Source organism: Zalophus californianus, chromosome 9 (genome assembly GCF_009762305.2).
Source record: "Zalophus californianus isolate mZalCal1 chromosome 9, mZalCal1.pri.v2, whole genome shotgun sequence".
Classification (NCBI taxonomy): Eukaryota; Metazoa; Chordata; class Mammalia; order Carnivora; family Otariidae; genus Zalophus; species Zalophus californianus.
Window position 1 is genome coordinate 84,211,057 of NC_045603.1, and position 24,411 is coordinate 84,235,467.

General features: G+C 37.2%; 1 protein-coding gene across 1 annotated transcript in view; it reads left to right on the top strand.

The window, feature by feature from the left end:
* ST8SIA1 (ST8 alpha-N-acetyl-neuraminide alpha-2,8-sialyltransferase 1) overlaps positions 1-23,822 on the top strand; it is a 143,298-nt gene extending 119,476 nt beyond the window's left edge. The window contains exon 5 of the mRNA XM_027595294.2: positions 23,210-23,822. Within this exon, the coding sequence (XP_027451095.1) occupies positions 23,210-23,696 (487 nt within the window). The 3' untranslated portion in view covers positions 23,697-23,822. The remainder of the gene's footprint in view (positions 1-23,209) is intronic.
* The last annotated feature ends 589 nt before the right edge of the window (positions 23,823-24,411 follow it).

Genomic DNA, 24,411 nt, shown 5'->3' on the forward strand with positions numbered 1-24,411 from the left:
CTTCCAAAGATACTTACTTTTAAAAGATAAATCTAAGGTTTTCTCTTGTCATTAGTAAGAATGGGAGCCTCAGAATAAGATGAAGGCCAGGTGAGGGCGGGTCGCGGGAGGGGAGGGAAGCCAGACTTTCTGAATTGTGCACAAATTTCTATCCTGCTGTTAGAGGTGTACGTGAAAGATGGAAATTATTGTATTAATAGAGGCCAACTCTGAATGGTGAAATGGTTGTGTGATTATTGTTTTATTTTTTCTTCTCTATCTCTATCATTCAACATGTATTTATTGAATATTTACTATATATCAAACACATATTGCTCATCTTTGTGTTCATCTGTATTTCCCAATTTATCTACAATTACACAGTTACTCTGTTTTGCTTTTGTAAAGAGGAAAAAAATAGTTAAATACTATTGTAAAATAAGTCTATCCGATTCATCCATTGTGGTATTTGAATGATACATGTCCTACCATGTGAGTTGTAAGCCAGATCTTGGAGTTGACTCTTCTTTTTCTGAAGATATGCTTTGAGGTTGGTTAATTGTAAATTCCAAGTTTTTCAGGACTCATTTTGTAGAGCTTATGCAGAGCTTAATTCCCAGTAGAAAATCTTTCATTCACAATTTTAGATCTCCATGTTGTGATTATATACAACTCAGCATTCTGTTTTGATCTTCAGAGCTAGAACAAGTTTGCGAATAGCACGATACCCTAGAACTCAAATGATCATATCCAAAATAGATTAAAAGGGTTCATGTGAAAATCAAGTCTGGTAGTTGATTCTAATTTTGAGATAATAATCTCCCTATATAGGACAGATATTTACCACACCAAAAACAGTGGGTGTTCTTTGCAGGTGGATTATGGACATCTTGACATGGTTCTGGCAGCCTGCAAAAGTAGCCTTTGCAAGGTGCAAGGTACAAGGTACAAGTGGCACATAATAGTTAGATCCTTTCATTTGCTTTCCCAGAGCCATCAAATACACTCTCTAGTGGCTCTTGGGGTTTGTAAATGATTCGTTAATGATGATTTCATTTTTAAAAATTCTCATAAGAAGACTCCCCAGGGATGCCTGGGTGGCTCAGTCAGTTAAGCGTCTGCTTTCAGCTCAGGTCATGATCCCAGTGTCCTGGGATTGAGTCCTGCATTGGGTCCTTGCTCAGCGGGGAGCCTGCTCGTCCCTCTGCCTGCCTCTCTCCCTGCTTGTGTGCGCGCGCTCTCTCTCTTTCCCCCTGACAAATAAATAAATAAAATCTTTAAAAATAAAAAAAAGAAGATTCCCCAAATCAGTAGCATTATTTGGCTTACAATAGCCAAGCATTCAATCTGCCAAATCACTCAACTAAAGGCAGGGTAGGTAAAACATTAAGTCTTCTTTTGTTTCTTCAGATTTTGTCATGACTGCGCAGTGGTATCAAATGTTTGTCCTGGCCATTGAGTGTGGCTGACCACCCCCTCACTTGCATAGATACTGAGGGTAGAAGGATCCCCACCTTCATACCCTTCTTGCACTTTTGGTTTAGTTGAGTTTGTGTCACAAAAGAGAAATTTGACTTATTTTCTAACATTTGAGTTGAGAAATAATCAAAGAAATAGACTCTAACTCTAGAAATACAATAAAATTAAAATACTGCATGATTTAGATTTAGGACAGAGATTTTATTGGCAAATTTTTTTAATTAATAATTGAATAATGGAATCTATCATTAATTAAATGTGATAGAACAAATGTGCAGCATATTAAAAATGTTCGTGCAAATGCAAATAGTTCCATTAATTGCTTTAAAAATTACATTATGGAGGACATAAATTCTTTATGATAAAATAGAGATGATGCATTTTATAATATTTTGGACAGATCTCATTCTCTTATATTTAGCTTTTTTCTTTTTCACTATAGAAAAGAGATTTTTTGATATTCTTTCTACTCTAAATAGATCTGTGATAAACTACATGAAATTGACCACTTTCACTGACCTCACATTTATTCTTTCCTTATTTCTAAGTGTTCACTGACAGTTTGGAATATCAGTGACATATTTAGATTTTTTTCACAAAATAATGACAAATGAGCATACAGTTACATGCACCTCTGTATTCCACAAATGTCTGTGTAAATATATGTTAGGCATATCCAGCCTCGCAAGTGGCTAACTTGCTTCCTTGGAGGTAGTGTTCATTTTTCTAGAGTTTTTTAGGAACTGGTTTCTCATCACTTGTTCTTACAAAGAGAAGAGGAAGGATGGTGATGATTTTATGATGATGTTGTTGGTGATGGTGATAATAATGGTGATGGTGGTGTTGGTCATGATGATGGTAATAGGGATGTGATGGTGAAGATAACGATAATGGTGATGATGATGTAGATGGTGATGATGGTGATAGTGATGATGATGATGATAGTAATAATGATGATGGTGATGATGAAACCTAAAAATTATAAGAATTTTTATGTGCCAGGTACTATTCTAAGTGCATCACACATATGAACTCACATAGTCCTCACAAGTGACCCTGTAACTAGGTGCTCTTATTAGCTCCATTTTATTCAGATGAGAAAATTGAGGCATAAAGAGATGAAGTAACTTGCTTAAGATCGCACAGTTTACGTGTGGAAGAGGCTGAACGTGCAGTCTTCTCAAAGTACCTTCTCTGTAATTGGAAGTCACATTTGAGACCATCATCTGTATCAGAAATTTTTGTAAGATACAATTATAGCAAAATCGATGGGCTTTTAAAATGCAATCTGTTTTTTAAAATACAAGATTATTGCGTTGCACCAACATTGGCATAATTTTTTTACTTAAATGGTGATATTCCACAAATTAGAATATAACTCAGTTAATCTTATATGTCTCAAAATGAATCAATATCTGTTTTTAAAGTTCAGTGTGGCTTTAACTTTACATTGGAATTTAGAGAAATAAATATAATTGCTCTTATAAGAACTACAAAAAGGAGAATCATAAAATAACACTTATGGTCAGAAAAACAAGAACAATCTTATTTTTCTGGGAAAAATGAGATTTTTCTAAACGATTCCTGAGATTAAAAATGATTATATGATCGTTGGAAGGTTGAAGATGGTCAGAAATTACCATATTCTGTTTTCAAGACAGTGAACTAGTGTCTAATGAGGGCTGTGTAGTTAAGAATGCTATTCAGTTCCTAATTATCCATTTTCTGATCTAAGGCAGGGGAACAGTTTGCATAAAAACCAGTGAAAGAAAATGTTGACGAATATAAACGCAATCAAAAGTATCTTTTATATTATCTTAATATTGTTGAAAGAAAAAGCATTTTGTGTTTTTTTTCTATAGCATATTTTGGAGTGAATTAAATGCATTTTGTGACAAAGATGCAAAAATGCTTAGAAATTCACTCATTTCTGTATGTATTTATTTATTGAACAATGCATGCCTACACTATGTCAGGCATAATATTAGGGAACCCAAAGATAAAGGACATTCACCTTTTCTGAAAGAATTCAGTAAAGGAGCCATGAAAATTAAAGAGATAATTTCATGACAAGGTGATAAGTACCTTGATAAAAATGAGGTGCTAAAAGAATACAAGTTAGGTACCTAATCCAGGCTTGGTACCACAGAAAACTTTCTATAGCAGATGCCATAAATTGAGTCCCGAAAGATTAATGAATTAGGGTGAAGGGGGTTTTCACATCAGAGGAAGTAGCATGTGGAGTGCCTTAGAAGCATGGGTGGGTGTGACCTGTTTGAGGAACATCAAGTAGTTAGGTGGGGCAAGGGTAGAGAGTACTGATAAGCAATAGCAAAAAGAGAGGCTAGGGTTGTAGGACCGGGATTATGTCACAAAAGGTTTTGAAATCCAGACTGCTTGGACAAGCTGAGGACAGGCCACTGAAGAACTGCCCTTTAATGGATAGTGACATGATCAAATTGAGGCTTGAAAGAGTTATGTGGGAGCCTTGAGAAAAATGTTTTGGAAACTAAGAGATCAGTTTGGATGCTGTTGCTATGATACAGAGGAAAGTTGATGATCTGAAATAAAACTGTGGCACTGAAGATATGTATTAATTAGGGTGGGGTAACTGTTGTAACAAACTACCACAAACCATGAAGTATTCTCACTCAAATCCAGTGATGGTGTGTAGGGAAGGGGAAGAGTTTTGCTCCATGCTGTGATTTATGAACCCAAATTTCTTCCATCCTGTGGTTCTACCATTCTTCGAGGGCCAAAGAATCCTAGACTATACCCTCTTTATTCTGCGTTGCTGTCAGAGGAATGACTAGAGCAAGTATGGATTTTGGGGAGAGATTGTAGGGTCTAGGCTGGAGGTGTCCTACAGCTGTTCTGCCCAGAACTTAGTCAAATGGCTCTACCTAACCAAAAAGGAATCTGGGAAGTAGTCCTTCTGCATGCCCTGGAAGAAAACAAACTGGGTTTGGTAAGCACATGCCAATATTTAACTGTTTTTGACCTGCAGAATAGCCATTTCATGTAGCTCAACCTATAAATAATAGGGAAAGTGGAATCAAAATGTTATAAAAGGGTAACTTAGTAACAAACTTGGTATAGAAGCAGCAAGAAAGGGAAGACTCATAGCTGGGTTGAGTCATTGGTAGATGGTTGTCCTATTTGCTCAGGTAAGAAATGTGGTTGTTACAAAAGATACTGGAGGGAAGATGCTGAGTTTGAGATGCTCCCCTCAGTTCTCCACAGTACTTGCTCCCTTGTTTTCATAAGACTTCTGCTAAAATATAACTCTAAGTAGCAATGTCCCCACCCTCTTGTTTCCTGCTACTCTGCTTTATTTCTTCATGGCCTTCCCCATATATTGTCCTTTTTTGTTTGTTTGCTTATTGGTTGTCTCTTCTCACCCAAATGAAAGCTCTAAGAGGGCACAGACTTTGTCTATATTGTTCACTTGCTATATCCCACAGTGCGTAGAACAATACCTGGCACATAATAGGTAATCAATAAATAGTTGTTGAGTGTGTAAATGAATCAAAATGGAACTTGCCAGCCATCTGCTGGTTATAGTAAGTGTTAATATTTATTGTTTGCTTACAATGAAACAGATACTGTTCTGAATACTTTTTAAAAAATATTTATTAGAGAGAGAGAGTCTGAAGCACACTCTGTGCTGAGCATGGAGCCCTCCTTGGGGCTCGATCTTATAACCCTGAGATCAAATATAATGCAATCAAAATGGACTGAGCCATTTGACCTGAGCCAAAAACAAGAGTCGGAGGCTTAACCAACTGCACTACCCAGGTGTCCCTTGAATACTTTTCAAGTATTAATTCATATAATAAAACATTCCCATGGACTAGATGCAACTAATATCTCTATTTTACAGATGAGGAAACTGAGTACATAAAACTTAAGAAACTTGACCAAACTCACATTAGTAAATATTAGAGATGAGATTCAGATCTAGGTGTTAAAAGACTTCAGTTTTAACCATGGTGCTATTCTGCCATGTAATTTTGGAATGTTAAAACAGCTAGACTGGACATGGAGATTAGGAAGCCATCAGGATGAATTTAGATGTGAACAGAGGTTAGCCTGTCCCTTGAGATTTTTTTTTTTAAATTGACTTGGAACTCTTATTCTGTATCTGCCATTGAGTTCAATGTTCTTTACAATCTTTTGGGAATTTCCATTAGCTTAAATTTACATGATCATTATTTATTCCAGTTACTTGTTTCCTTAAATTGCCTTCAGATTCCTTGTCTCCTCATCTCCTGTGACTGCTCCCCTCTCTCTGCTCCACATCAAGGCAGACATGGGTTAAAAGTCTCTTTCCTTGATTTTTCCAGAATACCAATTTCTAAAGGCATTATGTATATGTAGCAAAGTTTATAGAAGGTTTGAGGTGGGAGGGGAGTGACTAAAAAACTAGCAAGCAAAGAACATAAAAACTGCACATCAGGCATTTCTTTTCTTTTCTTTTGCTTTTAAAGATTCTATTTATTTATGTGGGAGCGCGCGCGAGAGAAAGCACGAGCAGGGGCAGGGGGAGGGGGAGAAGCAGGCTCCCAGCTGAGCAGGGAGCCTGATGCAGGACTTGATCCCAGGACACTGGGATCATGACCTGAGCCAAAGGCAGACGCTTAACTGACTGAGCCACCCAGGAGCCCCTGGGCATCTCTTTTCTTAAAAGTGTTTTCACCTCCCTGTCATTGAGAATGTCCCACTTGTGTTCCATCTAGTTTCCAACCTCTCAGGATGTCGTTACCCCGTCTCCCTTCATCCCACCCTTCTATTCTCCCTGCCCCCAAATTCCTCTTAACTACTTATACAGAAGAGGTTGGTTTTCACTTATTTCCTTTTGTGCTACTGGGATGTGATCTTAGGACTTCACTGCCCACACCCAGAGCAACCACTACACCTAAACAAAGAGAATTCTTTTTCCACAAGGAACTCTAGTGTCTGTTCTTAAAATATTTTCTACTCCATTACCAGTTTGAGTCCTAGTTTAAGTAATGAAAGTGAACAAATCTCGCAGACCGCATGGGAGATTTAAGAAGAGTTCAACTATGGATGGAAAGAAAGAGATCAGGAAGTAGCTACAGAAAGATGAGGAAATTTTTGTTTGTTGTCAGATTTTTGTTTCCAGTTAGGGAGACTTGGGCAAGAACCCATGTTGGGGGAAGGGCCAGTGAAAAGGAGTGAATGAAGGTAAAGGCAATAAAAGAAGGATAATGTGACCAGATCTCTGAGAAGGTACAAAGGGTTGGAACCCAGATCACAGGTAAATGAATTTATATACGACAGGAGAGATCCGTCTTCCCCTCAGAGGACAGCTACACACTATAACTGAAAGAGTGTTGAATCAAAAATCAGGTTGAGTTGAGCTGGACTCGGGAATCCACATTCTGCCTTGCAGCTGTGAAACTTGGCTTGAGGACATAACCGCTCTTATCCTCAGTTTCCTCAACAGCAGAAAAGGGACAATGCCCCTCTGCACAGAGTTACTACAAGTTTAAATAGGGTAACCTGTGTTAAGCAAGAATCTTATAATAGAATTTACTGATTATTACTGTGATTTGATTATAGGTCTTCTGGTTCTTGTCTCACACTATCACTAATGTCCGAAATAAACAAATCTACTACATACTTTTTTTTTTTTTATCTGCTTCAAAGGGTTTTGTGATTCCATGGTCTAATCTTCATTTGGAGTTTGGAATGAGTTTGCCATCAAGGTTGTTGCCAACAGGCCAAACCTGGCCATCGTAATTGTGTTGCTTGGCTAGTACTTTTTTCTTTCTTTTTACTCTGAAATCCTTTAGATGAGACATGTGCATTCCATTTTCAGATCCACACTCTCTTGTGGTATGCCTGGCCCCTTCACATATTTTCCCAATCTGCTTGGCCCCTGTGCACAACTGAGTTTTCAACCCATGATCTAGATTGATTGCTACTGAAGTAGCACATGCCGCTGAAAATTTCCATGTTACTAAATGTTCCAGGAGTATCTTCCGTCTTTACTTCACTTGATTTCTCCTCAGCATTTATCAGTTAGTAAACTTCTGTAGCTCTTTACTCCTTCTGTTATTGAAGATTCTTCTGGTTTTCTCTCACCTCTCTGCCAACCTACCCTTTGCTACAACTCTGCCTCTTTGCCCACCATTTAAATGCTATAATTTGTCAGTGTTTTGCCTGTTGGCACATGGCTCTTCTGGGTGATCTCATGTCTATGGTTCAGCATGTCCAAAATTGGGTAATAATATTTTCCTTCAAACTACCTTCTCCTGTTGTGTTACACATCATCATGAAAGGAGCCACCAGAAGTCCAAGCCACCCAAGCCCCCAAACTAAAATCACTCTCACAGCTAGATGGGATAGGTATTTAATAACTGGTACAGAATTCACACCAAACTAGAATGGACACTGTCCTCTATTTCTCACCATTGCTTTCCAGCTGAAGATCAGCCCTGCTTGTCCCATTCACCACAGTCAGCTTTTCCTTCCTCCCCTATAGCCTGAGTGGTGAGACCCTCCCTCACCGTTTCCCCCATGGGCTAATGAATGTTAATTAGTCTCCCTTTTTCCATATGGGTAAAATCTCAACCTTGATTGGCAATAGATGATTCTTTTATCCTGTCCTGTGCCTTATCTCTAGCTATTCCCAAGGCTCTAAAGCTTCACTATATTAAATTGTTTGCATTTCCCTGAACACCACCTTTCTCACCTCTGTGACTTTGCCCACACTACTCTGTCAGACAAGCATACTTTCCCCCTCAGCTCTGTTTACATAGCTAATTCTACTCATTCTTCAAAATTCTGTTAAGATATATCCATCTCTGAAAGGCCTGTCCTGAATTTCTCTCCTCTTAGCAATGTCCAGTCTAGGTTTGGAACCCCCACTTTGCAAATATTTTAAAAGTTTGTATTCTTGGGGCATATTTTAATATGTACTATGTATGAATGGAATAGCTTGGTATAATGTGTTGTTTGCAATCTGGTAAAATATTTTCCTGTGGAATGGCCTCCCCCATAGGATGAGAAAGTACAGAGGAGAAAAGTATTGTGGATCAACACAAAATTAATTTTCACTGACAAAGGAAAAGGAAGCAACAGCTGGGTAAACAAACAGCTGCACAAAGAGACAGAAAAATGACAGTGAGTGACCATGAATACGGCAAATGGTCCAAGATATTACAAAAGCAAGTAAATAATATACGGAAATGAGTTAACCTACTGGAAAATTGCTGAAACATTTGAACAGGAAGTAAATAGTAAGGAAAGTGTTCAAATAAAATTATTATAGAGAAAAACATTGAAACAAATATTCTTTTTAAAATAAATGAACTTTTAATGAAATAAACTTAAGAGAAATTAACTTGAACATTTGTGGCTTTTTTAAATAAATGTGTTTTATACTGCAAGGAGTACATCATAATATTATTAAAAACTTAATGAATAAAATTACCACACTTCTTTTTGTTGTGTTGGAACGAGTGAACAAGAAATTCATGATTGTTTTACTTTGTGTTTATGTGAACACTGAGGAGACTGACCTTTCAAAAGGAAATATTTAACAACACAAGTAGCAACATAAATATATCACCTTCTAAAGAATGAGAGCGTTCCAGACAAAGTTAAAGTTTTCCTTAACCCTCTACCTGCACCCTCATACTCACTGCTGTCCCTAGAGATAACCATTGTTTTCAGCTTAATGTGTATCCTTCCAACGTTTCCCATGCATTTACACACATACATGTAAGTATAGAAAATATATATCTTTATCTTATGTGATAATCCATTACATAAATTTCAGTAGTAATTCTGAAACATTTTGTTTTTTATATAACATTTTGTTTTGGAACTATTTCCATATCAATACAAATGGAGCTGTGTCATTAAAAGAATTGCCATAACTAAAATTAACAAGTCAGGAAATGACAAATGTTGGCGGGGATGCGGAGAAAGGGGAACCCTCCTCCACTGTTGGTGGGAATGCAAGCTGGTGCAACCACTCTGGAAAACAGTGTGGAGGTTCCTCAAAAAGTTGACAATAGAGCTACCATACGATCCAGCAATTGCACTACTGGGTATTTACCCCCAAGATACAAATGTAGGGATCCAAAGGGGTACGTGCACCCCAATGTTTATAGCAGCAATGTCCACAATAGCCAAACTATGGAAAGAGCCAAGATGTCCATGGACAGATGAATGGATAAAGAAGATGTGGTATATATACACAATGGAATATTATGTAGCCATCAAAAGGAATGAGATCTTGCCATTTGCAGCAACTTGGATGGAACTGGAGGGTGTTATGCTGAGTGAAATAAGTCAATCAGAGAAAGACATGTATCATATGACCTCACTGATATGAGGAATTCTTAATCTCAGGAAACAAACTGAGGGTTGCTGGAGTGGGGGTGGGGTGGGAGGGATGGGGTGGCTGGGTGATAGACATTGGGGAGGGTTTGTGCTATGGTGAGCGCTGTGAATTGTGCAAGACTGTTGAATCACAGATCTGTACCTCTGAAACAAATAATGCAATACATGTTAAGAAAAAAAAAAGAAGATAGCAGGAGGGGAAAAATGAAGGGGGGGGAATCGGAGGGGGAGATGAACCACGAGAGACTATGGACTCTGAGAAACAAACTGAGGGTTCTAGAGGGGAGGGGGTGGGGGGATGGGTTAGCCTGGTGATGGGTATTAAAGAGGGCATGTTCTGTGTGGAGCACTGGGTGTTATATGCAAACAATGAATCGTGGAACACTACATCAAAAACTAATGATGTAATGTATGGTGATTAACATAACAATAAAAAATTAAAAAAAAAAGAATTGCCATAAATTATAGTATAGATATAACACTATTTGTGATGGACATTCAGGTTGTTTTTAATTATCTGCATACTTCAGCAAACATTCATGAATATTTACTTAGTGCCATATGCCAGGCACCATTCTTGATGTTGTGGATTTATCAATAAACAAAGTCCTCCTTGTGGACATTCAAGGAGATACAAACAATAAAAAAAGACATGCATGTATGATAAAATGTCACAGAGCAATAGGTAGGATGAAGAAATGCAACAAAGGTGAGAGATGGGGTGGTCAGGAAAGGCTTCTCTGAGGTGCAGTTATATGAGCCAAGATCTAAGAGAAGTGAGAAGTTATTTTGCAAATATCCAAGGTACCAGCTGAGAAATGGAAGTTCTGAGTCAATTGGTGTTCATATTGAAAATGCCAAAACATCTTCTGAACTGTTTGTAATAATTCTTGCTCCCATTTGAAGCATAAAAGTACCTATTTCTCACACTCTACTGTTTATTATTATGTTGCCTAATTTCTACCAATTGGATATGTGGAAAACTGTAATTTTGCTGTAGCTTTAATTGGTATACTTTAAAAAATTGGTATAAATGTATAACTTTAATGCTGGTGAGATTGTACACATTTTAATATGTACGTTGGCCCTTTGAATTTCTTCATCTCAGACTTGATAGTTCTATGTCATTATCTGTTTTTCTCTTGTGTTATTTGTTTTTATTTATTTTTTAAAGATATTTATTTGAGAGAGAGAGAAAAAGAGAAAGCATGAGCAGGGAGTAGGGGTAGAAGGAGAGGGAAAAGCAGGCTCCCCACTGAGCAGGGAGCCCAGTGTGGAACTCAATCCCAAGACCCTGGGATCATGACCTGAGTCAAAGGCAGACACTTCACCGACTGAGCCACCCAGGCTCTTGTGTTATTTGTATATTATTATTTTTTAGTGGTATTATTTACTTTAATCATGCTAGAAAAGAGAGTCAAGGGACTGGTACTTAATAACCACCTGTCTTTTGTGCATATGTTTTAGACATAATTGACTTTTTTTAAAAATTTTTCTTTATTTTTACTTTTGTCCAAATTTTTTATTTAAATTCGTTAGTCAACATGCAGTGTAACTCAGTTTCTGGTGTAGAATTTAGTGATTCATCACTTACAACACCCAGTGCTCATCACAAGTGCCCTCCTTAATGCCCATTACCCATCTAGCCCATCCCCCACTCACTCCCCATCTCACTTTCTTTATTTGTACCTACTTTACATTGGTTTTAAGGCATATATGTATGTTCTCTAAATATCGCTTTTCTCCCATTCACTCTATTTTCTTCTTTGGGAACTCTTTCTATTCATGTTTTGGATCTTTTTATTCTATCTTCTCTGTCTCTTAATCTCTCTTATATTTTCCATCCAGGTGTCATTCTGGGTAGTGTCTTTAGATTTATCTTTCAATGCATTAATTCTCCTTTTGATTCTATCAAATCTACTATTTAATCTTTTCATAAAATATTTATTTTCAAAGGTTATCTTTTTCAGTTTCAGAATTTCCACTTGGTTCTTTATCAAATCTGCCTGATCTTTTTGTATAGTGTTTTGTTTTATGATTCTGATTTGTTCATGTTGTCAATTTAAAAAAATTTTTATTCAACTTATTTAAACTAAAAACAAACAAACCAACAAACAATTTCTCCCATCCTGACCCCTCACCTCTTGCAACCACCAGTCTGTTCTCTGTATCTATGAGTTTGGGTTTTTTGCTTTTCCTTAGATTCCACATATAAGTTCATATGATATTTGTTTTTCTCTGTCTGACTTATTTCACTTAGTGTAATGCCGTCGGGTCTCTCCATGTCTCAAATAGCAAGATTTTATTTTTTATGGCTGAATTATATATATATTATTATATATAATATAATTACACAATTACTTTATCCATTTATCCATTGATGTATACTTAGGTTGTTTTCATATCTTGGCTACTGTAAATAATGCTGCAGTGGACATGCGAGTGCATATATCTTTTTGATAATTTGGTAGTTCTGTTTTTATTTTATTTTATTTTTTTTAGGAACCTCCATACAGTCTTCCATAGTGGTTTCACCAATTTGTACTCCCACCAACAGTGCACAAGAATTTTATTTCCTCCACATTCTCACCAACACCTGTTATTTCTTGTCTTTTTGATAATGGCCATTCTAACAGGTGTGAGGTGATATCTCATTCTTGTTTTGATTTCATTTCCTTAATAATTAATGATGTTGAGCGTCTTTTCATGTATGTACCTGTTGGCCATCTGTAAGTCTACTTTGAAAAATGTATATTCAGATCTGCATATTTTTAAATCAGATTTTGTTTTTTTCTATTGAGTTTATAAGTACTTTATATATTTTGTATATTAACCCATATCAGATAAAGTGATTGCAAATATGCTCTCCCATTCAGTAAGTTGCTTTTCCATTTTGTTGATGGCTTCCTTTGTTGTGCAGAAGCTTTTTAGTTTTGTAGTCCTACTAGTTTATTTTTGCTTTTGTTGTTTTTGCTTTAGTTGACGGATTCAAAAAATCATCACCAAGACCTATGTCAAGGAGCTTATTTCATGTTTTCTTCTAGGAGTTTTATGGATTCAAGTTTTAAGTTCAAGTCTTTAATTCATTATCTGTTAATTTTATGTATGATGGAAGATAGTGATCCAGTTTTATTCTTTTGCATGTAGCTGTCCAGTTTTCCCAACACCATTTATTAAAGAGACTGTTCTTTCCCTATTATATATTCTTGATTGTGTTGTAAATTAATTGACCATATATGCATGGGTTTATTTTTGGGCTGTTTATTCTGTTTCATTGATCTATGTGTCTGTTTTTATGCCAGTACTATACTGTTTTAATTACTATAGCTTTTCTTTGAAATCCGAGTGTGATGCATCCAGCCTTATTCTTCTTCCTCAAGATTGCATGGCTATTTGGGATCTTTGATGCTTCAGTACAAATTTTTAGGATTATTTGTTCTGTTCCTGTGAAAAATACCATTAGAATTTGATAGGGATTGCATTGAATCTGTATGTTGTTTTGGGTAGTATAGATATTTTAACAACATCAATTCTTCTAATCCATGAGCATGGAATATTTTTCCAGTTATTTGTGTCTTCTTCAGTTTCTTTCATAAATGTGTTATTAGTTTTTGATAGATCGGTCTTTCACCTTTTTGGTTGAATTTATTCCTAGGCATTATCTTCTTTTTGATGCAGTTGTAAATAGGATTGTTTTTGATATTTTTCTTTTTAATAGTTTGTTACTAGTGTAAAGAAATGCAACAGATTGTTGTATATGGATTTTGTATCCTGCAGCTTTACTGAATTTATTTATTGTATCTAAGTTATTTGATGGAGTCTTTAGGGTTTATATAATTTCATGTCTTATGCAAATAGTGTTAGTTTTTCTTCTTTCTTTAAAATTTTGATGCCTTTAGTTTCTTTTTCTTACCTAATTGCTCTGGCCAGGACTTCCAATACTAATTTGAATAAAAGTGGTGAGATTGGACATCCTGTCTTGATCCTGATCTTAGAGATCAGGATTATCGGATTATTGAGAATGATATTGGCTGTGAGCTTCTCATATATGGCCATTAATTATGTCGAAGTACATTCCCTCTATACCTGCTTTGTTGAGAGTTTTTATCATAAATGGATGTTGAATTTTGTCAAATGCTTTTTCTGCATCTATTGAGATGATCATATGATTTTTCTTCTTCATTTTGTTAATGTGATGCTATCATGTTGATTGATTTGCAAATGTTGAACCATTCTTGCATCTTCCACTCAGTGGTATGCACTTAAGGTTCCTCCATGTCTTTTCATGGCTTGATAAGTCATTTCTTTTTAGTGCTGAATAATATTCCCTTATACAGATATAATACAGTTTCTTTATCCATTCACCTTGGCAGATCATCTTGATTGCTTCCGAGTTTGGACAATTATGAATAAAGCTGCTATAAACATGTTTGTGCAGGTTTCTGTGTGGATTTAAGTTTTCAGTGCCTTTGGGAAGGTACAAAGGAGCAGGATTGCTGGATCACATAAGAGTGTTTAATTTTATAAGAAACCACCAAACTGTACCATTTTGCATTCCCACCAGCAATGAATGAGAGTTTCTGTTGCTCCACATCCTTATAGGCATTCAGTGTTGGCAGGGTTCTGGATTTTGGTCATTCTCATAGATGTCTAGTAATGATACCTCATTGCTGTATCAATTTGCATTTCCTTGACGATATACAATATGAACATCTTTTCATGTGCTTATTTGCCATCTGGTGAGGTGTCTGTTGAAGTCTTTGGCCCATTTTTAAATTGAGTTATTTGTTTTCTTAATCGTTGAATTTAAAGAGTTCTTTGTATAGTTTGGATAATAGTTCTTTATCTCCTGTGTCTTTGGGGCACATATTTCTCCCAGGATGCAGTTTGTCTTCTTGTTCTCTTGATATTGTCTCTCACAGAAATGTTTTCAATTTTAATGAATTCCAGTTTATCGATTATATCGTGAATGGATTGTGCCTTTGATTTTGTATATAAAATGTTATTGCCACAGCCAAGGTCACCTAGGTTCTCTCATTATTTGTCTTATGGGAGTTTTACAGTTTTGCATTTTACATTTATGATCCATTTTGAGTTAATATTTGTGAAGGCTATCAAGTCTCTGTCTAGATTCAACTTTTTGCATATAGATACCCACTTGTGTCAGCACCAGTTTGTTGAAAACATTATCTTTGTTACACTGTACTATCTTTGCTCCTTTGTCAAAGATCAGCTGACTGCATTTATGTGGGTCAATTTCTGGGTTTTCTGTTCTGTTTCATTGATGTGTCTATTCTTTTGCTAATACCACATTATCTTGATTACTGTAGCTTTATAGTAAATCTTAAAGTCGGGTAGAGCCAGTCCTCCAAGTTTGTTCTTCTCCTTTAATATTATATTGGCTATTCTACATCTTTTGCTTCTCCACATAAATTTCAGAATTAGTTTGTTGATATACACCAAAGAACCTGCTATGTTTTTGATTGGAGTTGCATTGAATCTATAGTTCATGTTGGGAAGAACTAACATCTTGACAATATTGAGTCTTTCTATCCATGAACATGTAGTATCTCTCAAAATCTCATTTATTTAGTTCCTTGATTTCATTCATCAGAGTTTTCTAGTGTTCCTCACATAGGTCTTGTACATATTTTGTTGGATTTATGCTTAAGTATTTCATATTTGGGGGGTGCTAATATAAATGATAATGTATTTTTATTTCTTTTTAAAAAATATTTTATTTATTTATTTGACAGGGAGAGAGAGGGAGTGCACAAGTGGGGGGAATAGCAGAGGGAGAGAGAGAAGCAGACTTCCCACTGAGCAGGGAGCCCAATGTGGGTCTCGATCCCAGGACCCTGGGATCATGACCTGAGCCAAAGGCAGATGCTTAACCAACTGAGCCACCCAGGCGCCCTGTATTTTTTATTTCAAATTCTATTTGTTTATTGCTCATATTTAGGAAAGCAATTGACTCGGTATATTAATCTTATATCCTACAGCCTTGCTGTAATTGTTTACTAGTTCCAGGAAGCTTTTTTTTTTTTTAATTCTTTCAGATTTTATACATAGATGATTGTGTGAAGATGATTGTCTGCAAAGACAGTTTTATGTATTCCTTTCCAAACTGTATATCTTTATTTCATTTTCTTGTTTAGATGTATTAGCAGTGGCTTCCAGTATAATGTTGAAAAGTAGTTGTGAGAGGGGACATCCTTGACTTATTACTGATGATAGTAGGAAAATTTCAAGTTTCTCACCATAAAGTATGATGCTAGGTGTAGATTTTTTGTAACTATTCTTTATCAAGTTGAGGAAGTTCTATGCCTGGTTTAGCTATGGATTTTTAAAAGCTATGCTTTTCTAAGTTATTATTAGGTCCAACAAATCATTTTCTAATTGGTTCTCTTATATATATTCTAGACAGGTAATTATATCATCTGCAAATATTGGCATATTCCCCCTTAAAGACATACTTGAAATACATTTAAAAAATTTCTTTTTCAGGGCACCTGGGTGGCTCAGTCTGTTAAGCATCTGCCTTCAGCTCAGGTCATGATCCCAGGGTCCTGGGATTGAGTCCCACATTGGGCTGCCTGCTCAACAGGGAGTCTGCTTCTCTCTCTGCCCCTCTCCCCATGCCCCCGCTCCTGCTCTCTCCTTCAGAAATAAATAAATAAAATCTTTAAAAAAATAAAAAATAATTTTCTAGTGCAGTGTGTGTATCTTTGTGTTGTTGACTTTTCATTTTAGATCAGATGTTATGGCCTATATGATGATAATTGTTTTTATATATATATATTTTTTTCTTTTGTGCTATGTGGTCCTTTTCAGAAATTTTTCATTTGTGTTTAAAAATATTAAACTTTTTAATTTAAGAGTCTCTATGATTATGGATTTGTGAATATCTAAATTTTAATCAGTTTTTGCTATATACACTTTGAAAATCAAATAGTTTGGCAAAGCTTAAAATGGCAAGAAGCAAATTCTTGTCTCCCATTCCCCCAAGTAATGTTCTAAGATGTTCAAATTCTCTAGTTGATTTTTCTCTTGTTGCATTTTAAAGCAGCATGCTTAATTACAGTTTTAAACTTTTCAGTTTATCTATTGATTTATTATGGAAAAATAAAGGTTTTTGTCTCTTAAAGTGCCACTCACAGCACTCCTCCATACATACTTATACTTTCCTAACTTCTCAATTAAGATATATCACAATTAAGTTAATAGTGCTTACCTTATTGTCTACATAATAATTCACATCTGAGACAAAAAGTCTATTTTATGAGTACTTGATATCCTGTTCAACTCTTAATTTTTTTCTTATTAATTTTCCCCCAGAGCAAATAAAGGCTTTCTACGCAATAGTCACTAATTCATCTCCAGACTCCCAATTAGAGCTGCAAATCTTCTTTCATTACTGTCAACATCTATCAGATGACTATCAGAGGCACGTTGTTGTTGTTGTTGAGACAACTCTCCCGGAAGTGCCCTTTTCCTTTCACTAGAATCTGATTGATAGGTTTCTAGGCCTGCTTTGTAGCTCTTTAGCTGGCGATTTCCTTTACCAGAATCCATCAGTTATCTTCTTAAATTGCCAATAGCTGTTTCTTGTAACCTAAATGTTCTTTTTCTTTTTATAGCATCCTAGTCTTATTAGTGGATGCAGTACACTATTAATATTTCTAAACAAGCTAATTATAGATTTTAAGAATTTTCTTCTGGCCCTTGAATAACATTGGTTTCCTCTGAGTTCTTTTATTCTTCTACTTTGTTCTCTGACTCTCATGGTGGAGGCTTTCCTTCAATATCTTCTGATCTTGGCTCTCTGTTCTTGTTTAGCAACTGGAAGCTCTGTGAAGACTAGACCTGTCACAGGTAGGCTTTACTTTTGGTTGAGAAGATAGCAAGGTGGCTTTCTTTTGGGTGACTCCCCAATGTCATTATCTGTATCATATCTTTTCTCTTGGGCCAGTGTCAATATTCTACTTGGGAACTATAAGCTTGGCTACCAGTATTGTACAAGTTGAAAAGAATTTCAGTTTCCCCTCAAGCTGGGCCAGCTCTGGGCACACAGTCACTGTTCCTCCATAGAGGCTGATATTCTCTCCCTGCTACCCACAGTGATGATTGACCAGTGCAGGATTTTAGGATTCAGTCCACTTGAATGTCTCTCCTGCCCCATAATGTAAACAATCACCTTGTTGATTGTTCCAAGACACCCAACTTCTCAGTATCTTCTGCCTTTAGGCACGGGGCGCTGCTACATTTTAGAGCAGTGCTCAACAAATTAGTTTATATTCTGGTTTCTTTCTGTAAGCATTCTGTTTTTCAGAGGTAACTCAGATTTGGGGATTCACTGAGGGTTTCCCTTCTTTTCTTTTTTCAGGATGGGTGTAGATCTTTAAAAATATTTTTTCTTTCATTTCTAGAAATTTGCTGGAAGAGGGGAGAACTGGACCCTTATCTTTCTTTATTCTCTTCAGTTTGCATCTTGACTGGCATTCTGAAGCTGAACATTTAACACTTTTTATTACCTGCATCTGTGTTTTTGTCCATTATCTGTGTTTTTGTCCATTTTCATATCTTATATCAATATATTTAGACTCTATAATGTTATCAATATTGAGCTTCTATTTTTATATTTGTTGAAAATACTTTTCAGAGTCATTCCCTTTTTATTTTAGTTATCTCATTTTCATGGCAATGAAATTTTGCATCTTGATGTAATCAATTTTGTCAATATTTACCTTTATAGAAAGATAATTTACAAGTGGCTGATAAATTCACACAATTGTTTTCTTTAGTTTTCCTTGCAATATAGACCTTAAATATCTTGAAATTATTTTGAAATTTTCTTGTCAAATATAAATCTGTTCCCCCTCAAATTTTCATATTGTTAAATAGTTAGCTTGAATGTAACTGTTTAAAATTTCAATGATTTTTCTCTTTATTATCATGTGGGAAATTTATTTGTGAAATGTGCTGTATTTCTGTGCTTTCTGCTATTTTTATTGATATATTTTTCTATTTCATGCCCATATTCATTATATATTAATCATTTCTATTTTTAATAATTCACTGACTGATCTCACTTCATTTTCTTCTTTTTTCAGTTTAATAGTTTTCCATTTGTATAGTATACAACTATTCTGACCTAAGTTGTAAAAATTGAAAGACAAATAAAACTTGTCCCTTGTCTTCAAGGAGTACACAGCCTTGGAGGGTAGAGTTAGTTCATCCTGAGAAGTTCCAAGAAGACTCCTTTGAAAGCTTAAGTTGAAAGGAAAGAATAAGCTTTAGAAGGAGAAGCTTGAGTCTTGATGTTTAGACAGAACTTCACCAGGGCAATGAATGGATAAGCCAAAAGGAAACTATCAATGCCAAAAGATGAGGACAGATGCACATACAGGGATGGCTGGAGTATTGGGTGAAGATAGAGAGAGTATCTGAGAATGAGGCTGGAGAGATAAGCTGGAGCACTACTCTTACAATTCCAGTTGAATTTTGTAATAATTTAGTAAAATTCAAACCACTCCTATTAATCTCTTGATCAGAGTAACAGTAAATATATTAGATGTGCCATAAGTAAGCATTGAATTGATTTGAGTTCTTTTTTTTTTAAGATTTTATTTATTTATTTGAGAGAGAGAGAATGAGAGACAGAGAGCACGAGAGGGAAGAGGGTCAGAGGGAGAAGCAGACTCCCTGCTGAGCAGAGATTCTGATGTGGGACTCGATCCCTGGACTCCAGGATCATGACCCGAGCCGAAGGCAGTCGCTTAACCGACTGAGCCACCCAGGCGCCCGAATTGATTTGAGTTCTTAAATAATGTCATTTGTTGAAAAATGGGGTAGGTAAAAATAATAAAATTTTATATATAGGCTGGTTCTTTAACAGTGTCAAACAATTAAGGCTATAGTAAATCCAAGATGTGTGTTCCTTTTCAAAGTGAAAACTCAAGGGAAAGACTGCCCTCTTCAAGAATAATCAGTCAGCTTTAAGACAGGGAACATAAAATCAATTTCCCTGATTTTATTGGAGCTGTCTGTAATTCTCATTAGTATGTAGTCCACTACAAAAATAAGGATAAGTTCCATTAACCAGCAGAGTGCTGTGGAATAGGAGCCATTCTGCACAGCAATAAGGAAGAAATGGAAGCAAGAAAGGGAACAGATAGAAGTAGACTAATTGCTCTACAATGTTGATAGTGAAATGAAAAAACTAGAATGTAGATCGGGGAAGGGTATGAGCATATGAAGAATTGCCTCATACACTAAGTTCTAACTGTGCTTAGAAGACAAAAAGGAATAATTCAGTAGAGAGGGAGAGGTTAAATGTTTGTGTTTTTAAAAAGATTATGTTTGAGAGAGAGAGAGAGAACACAAGCAAGAGTAGGGGAGCGGCAGAGGGAGAAGGAGAAGCAGACTCCCCACTGAGCAGGGAGCCCAATGCGGGCCTCGATCCCAGGACCCTGGGATCACTGAGCCACCCAGGCACCCTGAGGTTAAATGTTTTAAAGAAGCGAGATCCACTTTAGAACATGAATTTTTTAGAAAATATGAAATGGTTTGTTCCAAGACACAGAGGGGAAGAGGGAGCACTTCTTCCTGTTAGAATTGCAGCAAGGATAAAATTAGAAGATGTAAAGAAAGAGATGTTGAGGGATAGATGGCAGAGAGCTAGACAGCTTACATGGATGGCTTTGATCTTCTAAATAAGTCTATCGACAGGACCCCTGCACAAGAATCACCAGGGAGTGCTGGATACAAATTCAGCTGGATTACTCATTGGAACCCAGGAAGCTGTAATTTCAGGATATTCTAACTAGAGTTTGAGAACCATGGTTCAAAAGAAGTAGGAGGTTACCTGCAGGGTGTGTTTACATGATTGGGAAAGCATTCATGTTTTAGGAAGACAGCAGAAGATATGGGTGGGCAACAGGGAGAATAGAATTATTAAGCATGGGCTAGTGGAGTTGAGAGGTAGGAATTTGTGTTGGCGAGGCTGGTCCAGCCCCGGAATATGGGTAAATGTGCTTCCATGGCTTCTTCTAGGATAAAGTGATTCCACTTACAAACCCTGTTACCACTATTTTTATTTGTTGCAGCCCAGAGAAAATTGCTAAAGCAGGCTGCTGAGTCAAGGACATGAAGAAACCTGGAGCAATTTTCCTTCTTTGGGGCTCAAGGAACACACCTTTCTTGGCAGGCAGAGTTAATCACACTGATTGCTACACAAAACCCTGTGGATTTGTTTATTCAGAGTTTTAGTTTCACATATTTATGATGAACGCTGCCAACGTGTCAGGCCAGGCTTCCCTCTGTGAGTTGTGGCTCCATTGCATTCTTACGGGCTTCTGCTCCACCTGCACGTAACCCAACACAGGTGACGGCCCTGTGTGAAAGAGAACAAAAGTTGCAAGAGCCGAGTGTAGTTCATTGTCTTTTTTCTCTTTTTATACTTGATCTGTAGCAACCTCCTCACTGGTCTCCAGGCTACCAGCCTCTTCCTTCCCCAGATCACCAGTGACCTTTTTTGACACAGACTGACCACTAAACAAATGAGGAAATATTTGTAAGGCAAATAGTAAGTGCTGTGAGTACTCACGGCGGCTGTGGAGTTTCCCCATCACCACAGGCTGAAGTCCACAAACAAATTAGAGACACTCGAGGTTTTTTGCAACATGTCTTTTTTTTTTTTTCTTTTTATTTATTTAACAGAGAGAGAGAGAGACACAGCGAGAGAGGGAACACAAGCAGGGGGAGTGGGAGAGGGAGAAGCAGGCCTCCCGCGGAGCAGGGAGCCCGATGCGGGGCTCGATCCCAGGACCCCAGGATCATGACCCGAGCCGAAGTCAGACGCCCAACGACTGAGCCACCCAGGCGCCCCTTTTGCAACATGTCTTACCTTCAGCTACTGCCTCCTGTGGCCCAGGGAAACAGGCTCTTTTTCATGATTATTTCAGTACACTGTGCACCCCAGCCTGTGACCAAAGTGTTTCTTCTTATTTTGTTGCTGTACTTCTGTTGATGCTCCACAGGAGCTGTATTTAAATGCCATCCCCTCTCTGAAGCTTTCTCAGGCTCCACTCCTCTAAGGCAGGATTATTTTTTCATCTGTATCCCACAGTACTTTATACAGATATCAACTGTTGCATTTAGAACATTATGTTGTACTCATTTATATTTTTGTTTCCACAACTGGACCTGAATTTCTTTCTTTTTTTAAAAATTTTTTATTAATTTATTTGACACAGAATGAGAGAGAGAGACAGAGAGCAAGCACAAGCAGGGGGAACGGCAGGCAGGGGAGAAGCAGGCTCCCTGCTGAGCAGGGAGCCTGATGTGGGGCTCGATCCCAGGACCCTGGGATCACGACCTGAGCCGAAGGCAGCCGCTTAACTGACTGAGCCACCCAGGCGCCCCATGGACCTGAATTTCTTAAGAACAGAAATTGGGTCATTAAATTTTTAATTCCCCAGTACCTGACACATAGGATGTACATCATCAATTTTAGTTGAATACACTTGAACTGGAGATCCTCTTTTTATGGAATCCAAATGGAAAAAACAGGAAAGTAGAGTCCTTTGGAGCAAACAATATGGGCAACTCTGTCAGCATCATTTTATAATAGTAACAAGTGCTTCTTTTTCCATGTAATATTGTAGTTATAATATCAGTTAATCAGAATACTTTTAGGATCATAGAATTTGAAGTATCTTCCAGGTGGTTCCTTTGATTTGCAGTTGAAGAAACCAGTCCTGTGCTTATATCAGACTGCAGAAGTAGTTTTTATCAAAATCCTATCCAATGGGATGCCTGGTGGCTCAGTCGGTTAAGCGTTTGCCTTCGCCTCAGGTCATGATCCCAGGGTCCTGGGATCGAGTCCCGCATCGGGCTCCCTGCTCGGCGGGGAGCCTGCTTCTCCCTCTCCCTCTGCCGCTCCCCCCTGCTCATGTTCTCACTCGCTAGCTCTCTGTCTCAGATAAATAAGTTAAAAAATACTTTTTAAAAATCCTATCCAACCACCAACAACCTTTGTGAATTCATAAGTATTAAACTATTTTTACATTCCAGGCAAATAATTCTGGGAGAACAAAATGTACAGTGCATTTTAGTTCAAAGGGAATTCCATTAAGGAATCTTAAGCTGAATTTAAGATTGTTGGGGTTGGGGAAAGCCAAGCTACTTGATGAGAAATAATTGGTAAGTTCAAGGAAGATTTTAAATATAAGTGAAGCAGTTTTCATGTTCTCCCCCGCCCCCGCCCCGAGATAATGTGAACTAGCAGGGCCATCAGACGAACAATAGAGTGGGGTTTGATGAGTTCCTTTTCTCAGGGTTTAACTGAGCCTCTTCTTCTCTATAATAGGTTTCAGAATCTGCTGTGGTCCAGAAAGACATTTGTGGACAACATGAAGATTTATAACCACAGTTACATCTACATGCCTGCCTTTTCTATGAAGACAGGGACAGAGCCATCTCTCCGGGTTTATTACACACTGTCAGATGTTGGTGCCAATCAAACAGTGCTCTTTGCCAACCCCAACTTTCTGCGTAGCATTGGAAAGTTCTGGAAAAGTAGGGGAATCCATGCCAAGCGCCTGTCCACAGGACTCTTTCTGGTGAGTGCGGCTCTGGGTCTCTGTGAGGAGGTAGCTATCTATGGTTTCTGGCCCTTCTCTGTGAATATGCATGAGCAGCCCATCAGCCATCACTACTATGATAACGTCTTGCCCTTCTCTGGCTTCCATGCCATGCCAGAGGAATTTCTCCAGCTCTGGTATCTTCATAAAATCGGTGCACTGAGAATGCAGCTAGACCCGTGTGAAGACACTTCACTCCAGCCCACTTCCTAGGGACCATGGAAAAAGAAAGAACCGAGACAGGGTATTTTTGTTAGGTTTTCTACAGGACTCCAAAAGGAAATGGTCAAGTCATTTCATGGATTCACATGGGCCACTTGGAAAAACAAAACAAAACAACAAAAACAAAACAACTATAAAAACCCAAGAGAAACTCTACTTTGGCTTGGAGGACAAATAAGAAATGAAACATCCTATGAAATATTTTGTAGCACATTGTGGATTTGCAACCAGTAACACGCTGATGAGGTGATGTTGGTAAAGCACATTTAGGTGGTTCAAATCTAGAAGATGCAGTTCACAAACAAAACAGAACTCTGGTTGTTGAAGGTGAAGAATTATTCAAGGTGGAATAAAGGAAATGCCAGCGCAAAGTGTTACTGATTATCAACACAATCTGGCTTTAGGAAAAAAACCTATCATATCTTAGAACCATAGGTTTTTAAAAAATGATGATTTATTTTTGCCCTATTTAGGGGCAGTGAGTGGGTGATGAGGTAGCTAAAAAAAAAAAAAAAAAATCCCTTACTGAGTAATAAAGATATAATACACTACAGCTAATTATTGTGATTTGTTGAACCAAGTCTATGTTAACTCTAGTCTAGTCTCCTTCCATTTAAAAAATGTTAAGAATTGCTTCCTCCCCTTTTATCAGGTCTACTTAGACGATGTGAAGCATTGTTGAATTTAGACTGTGTTGATTCATAGT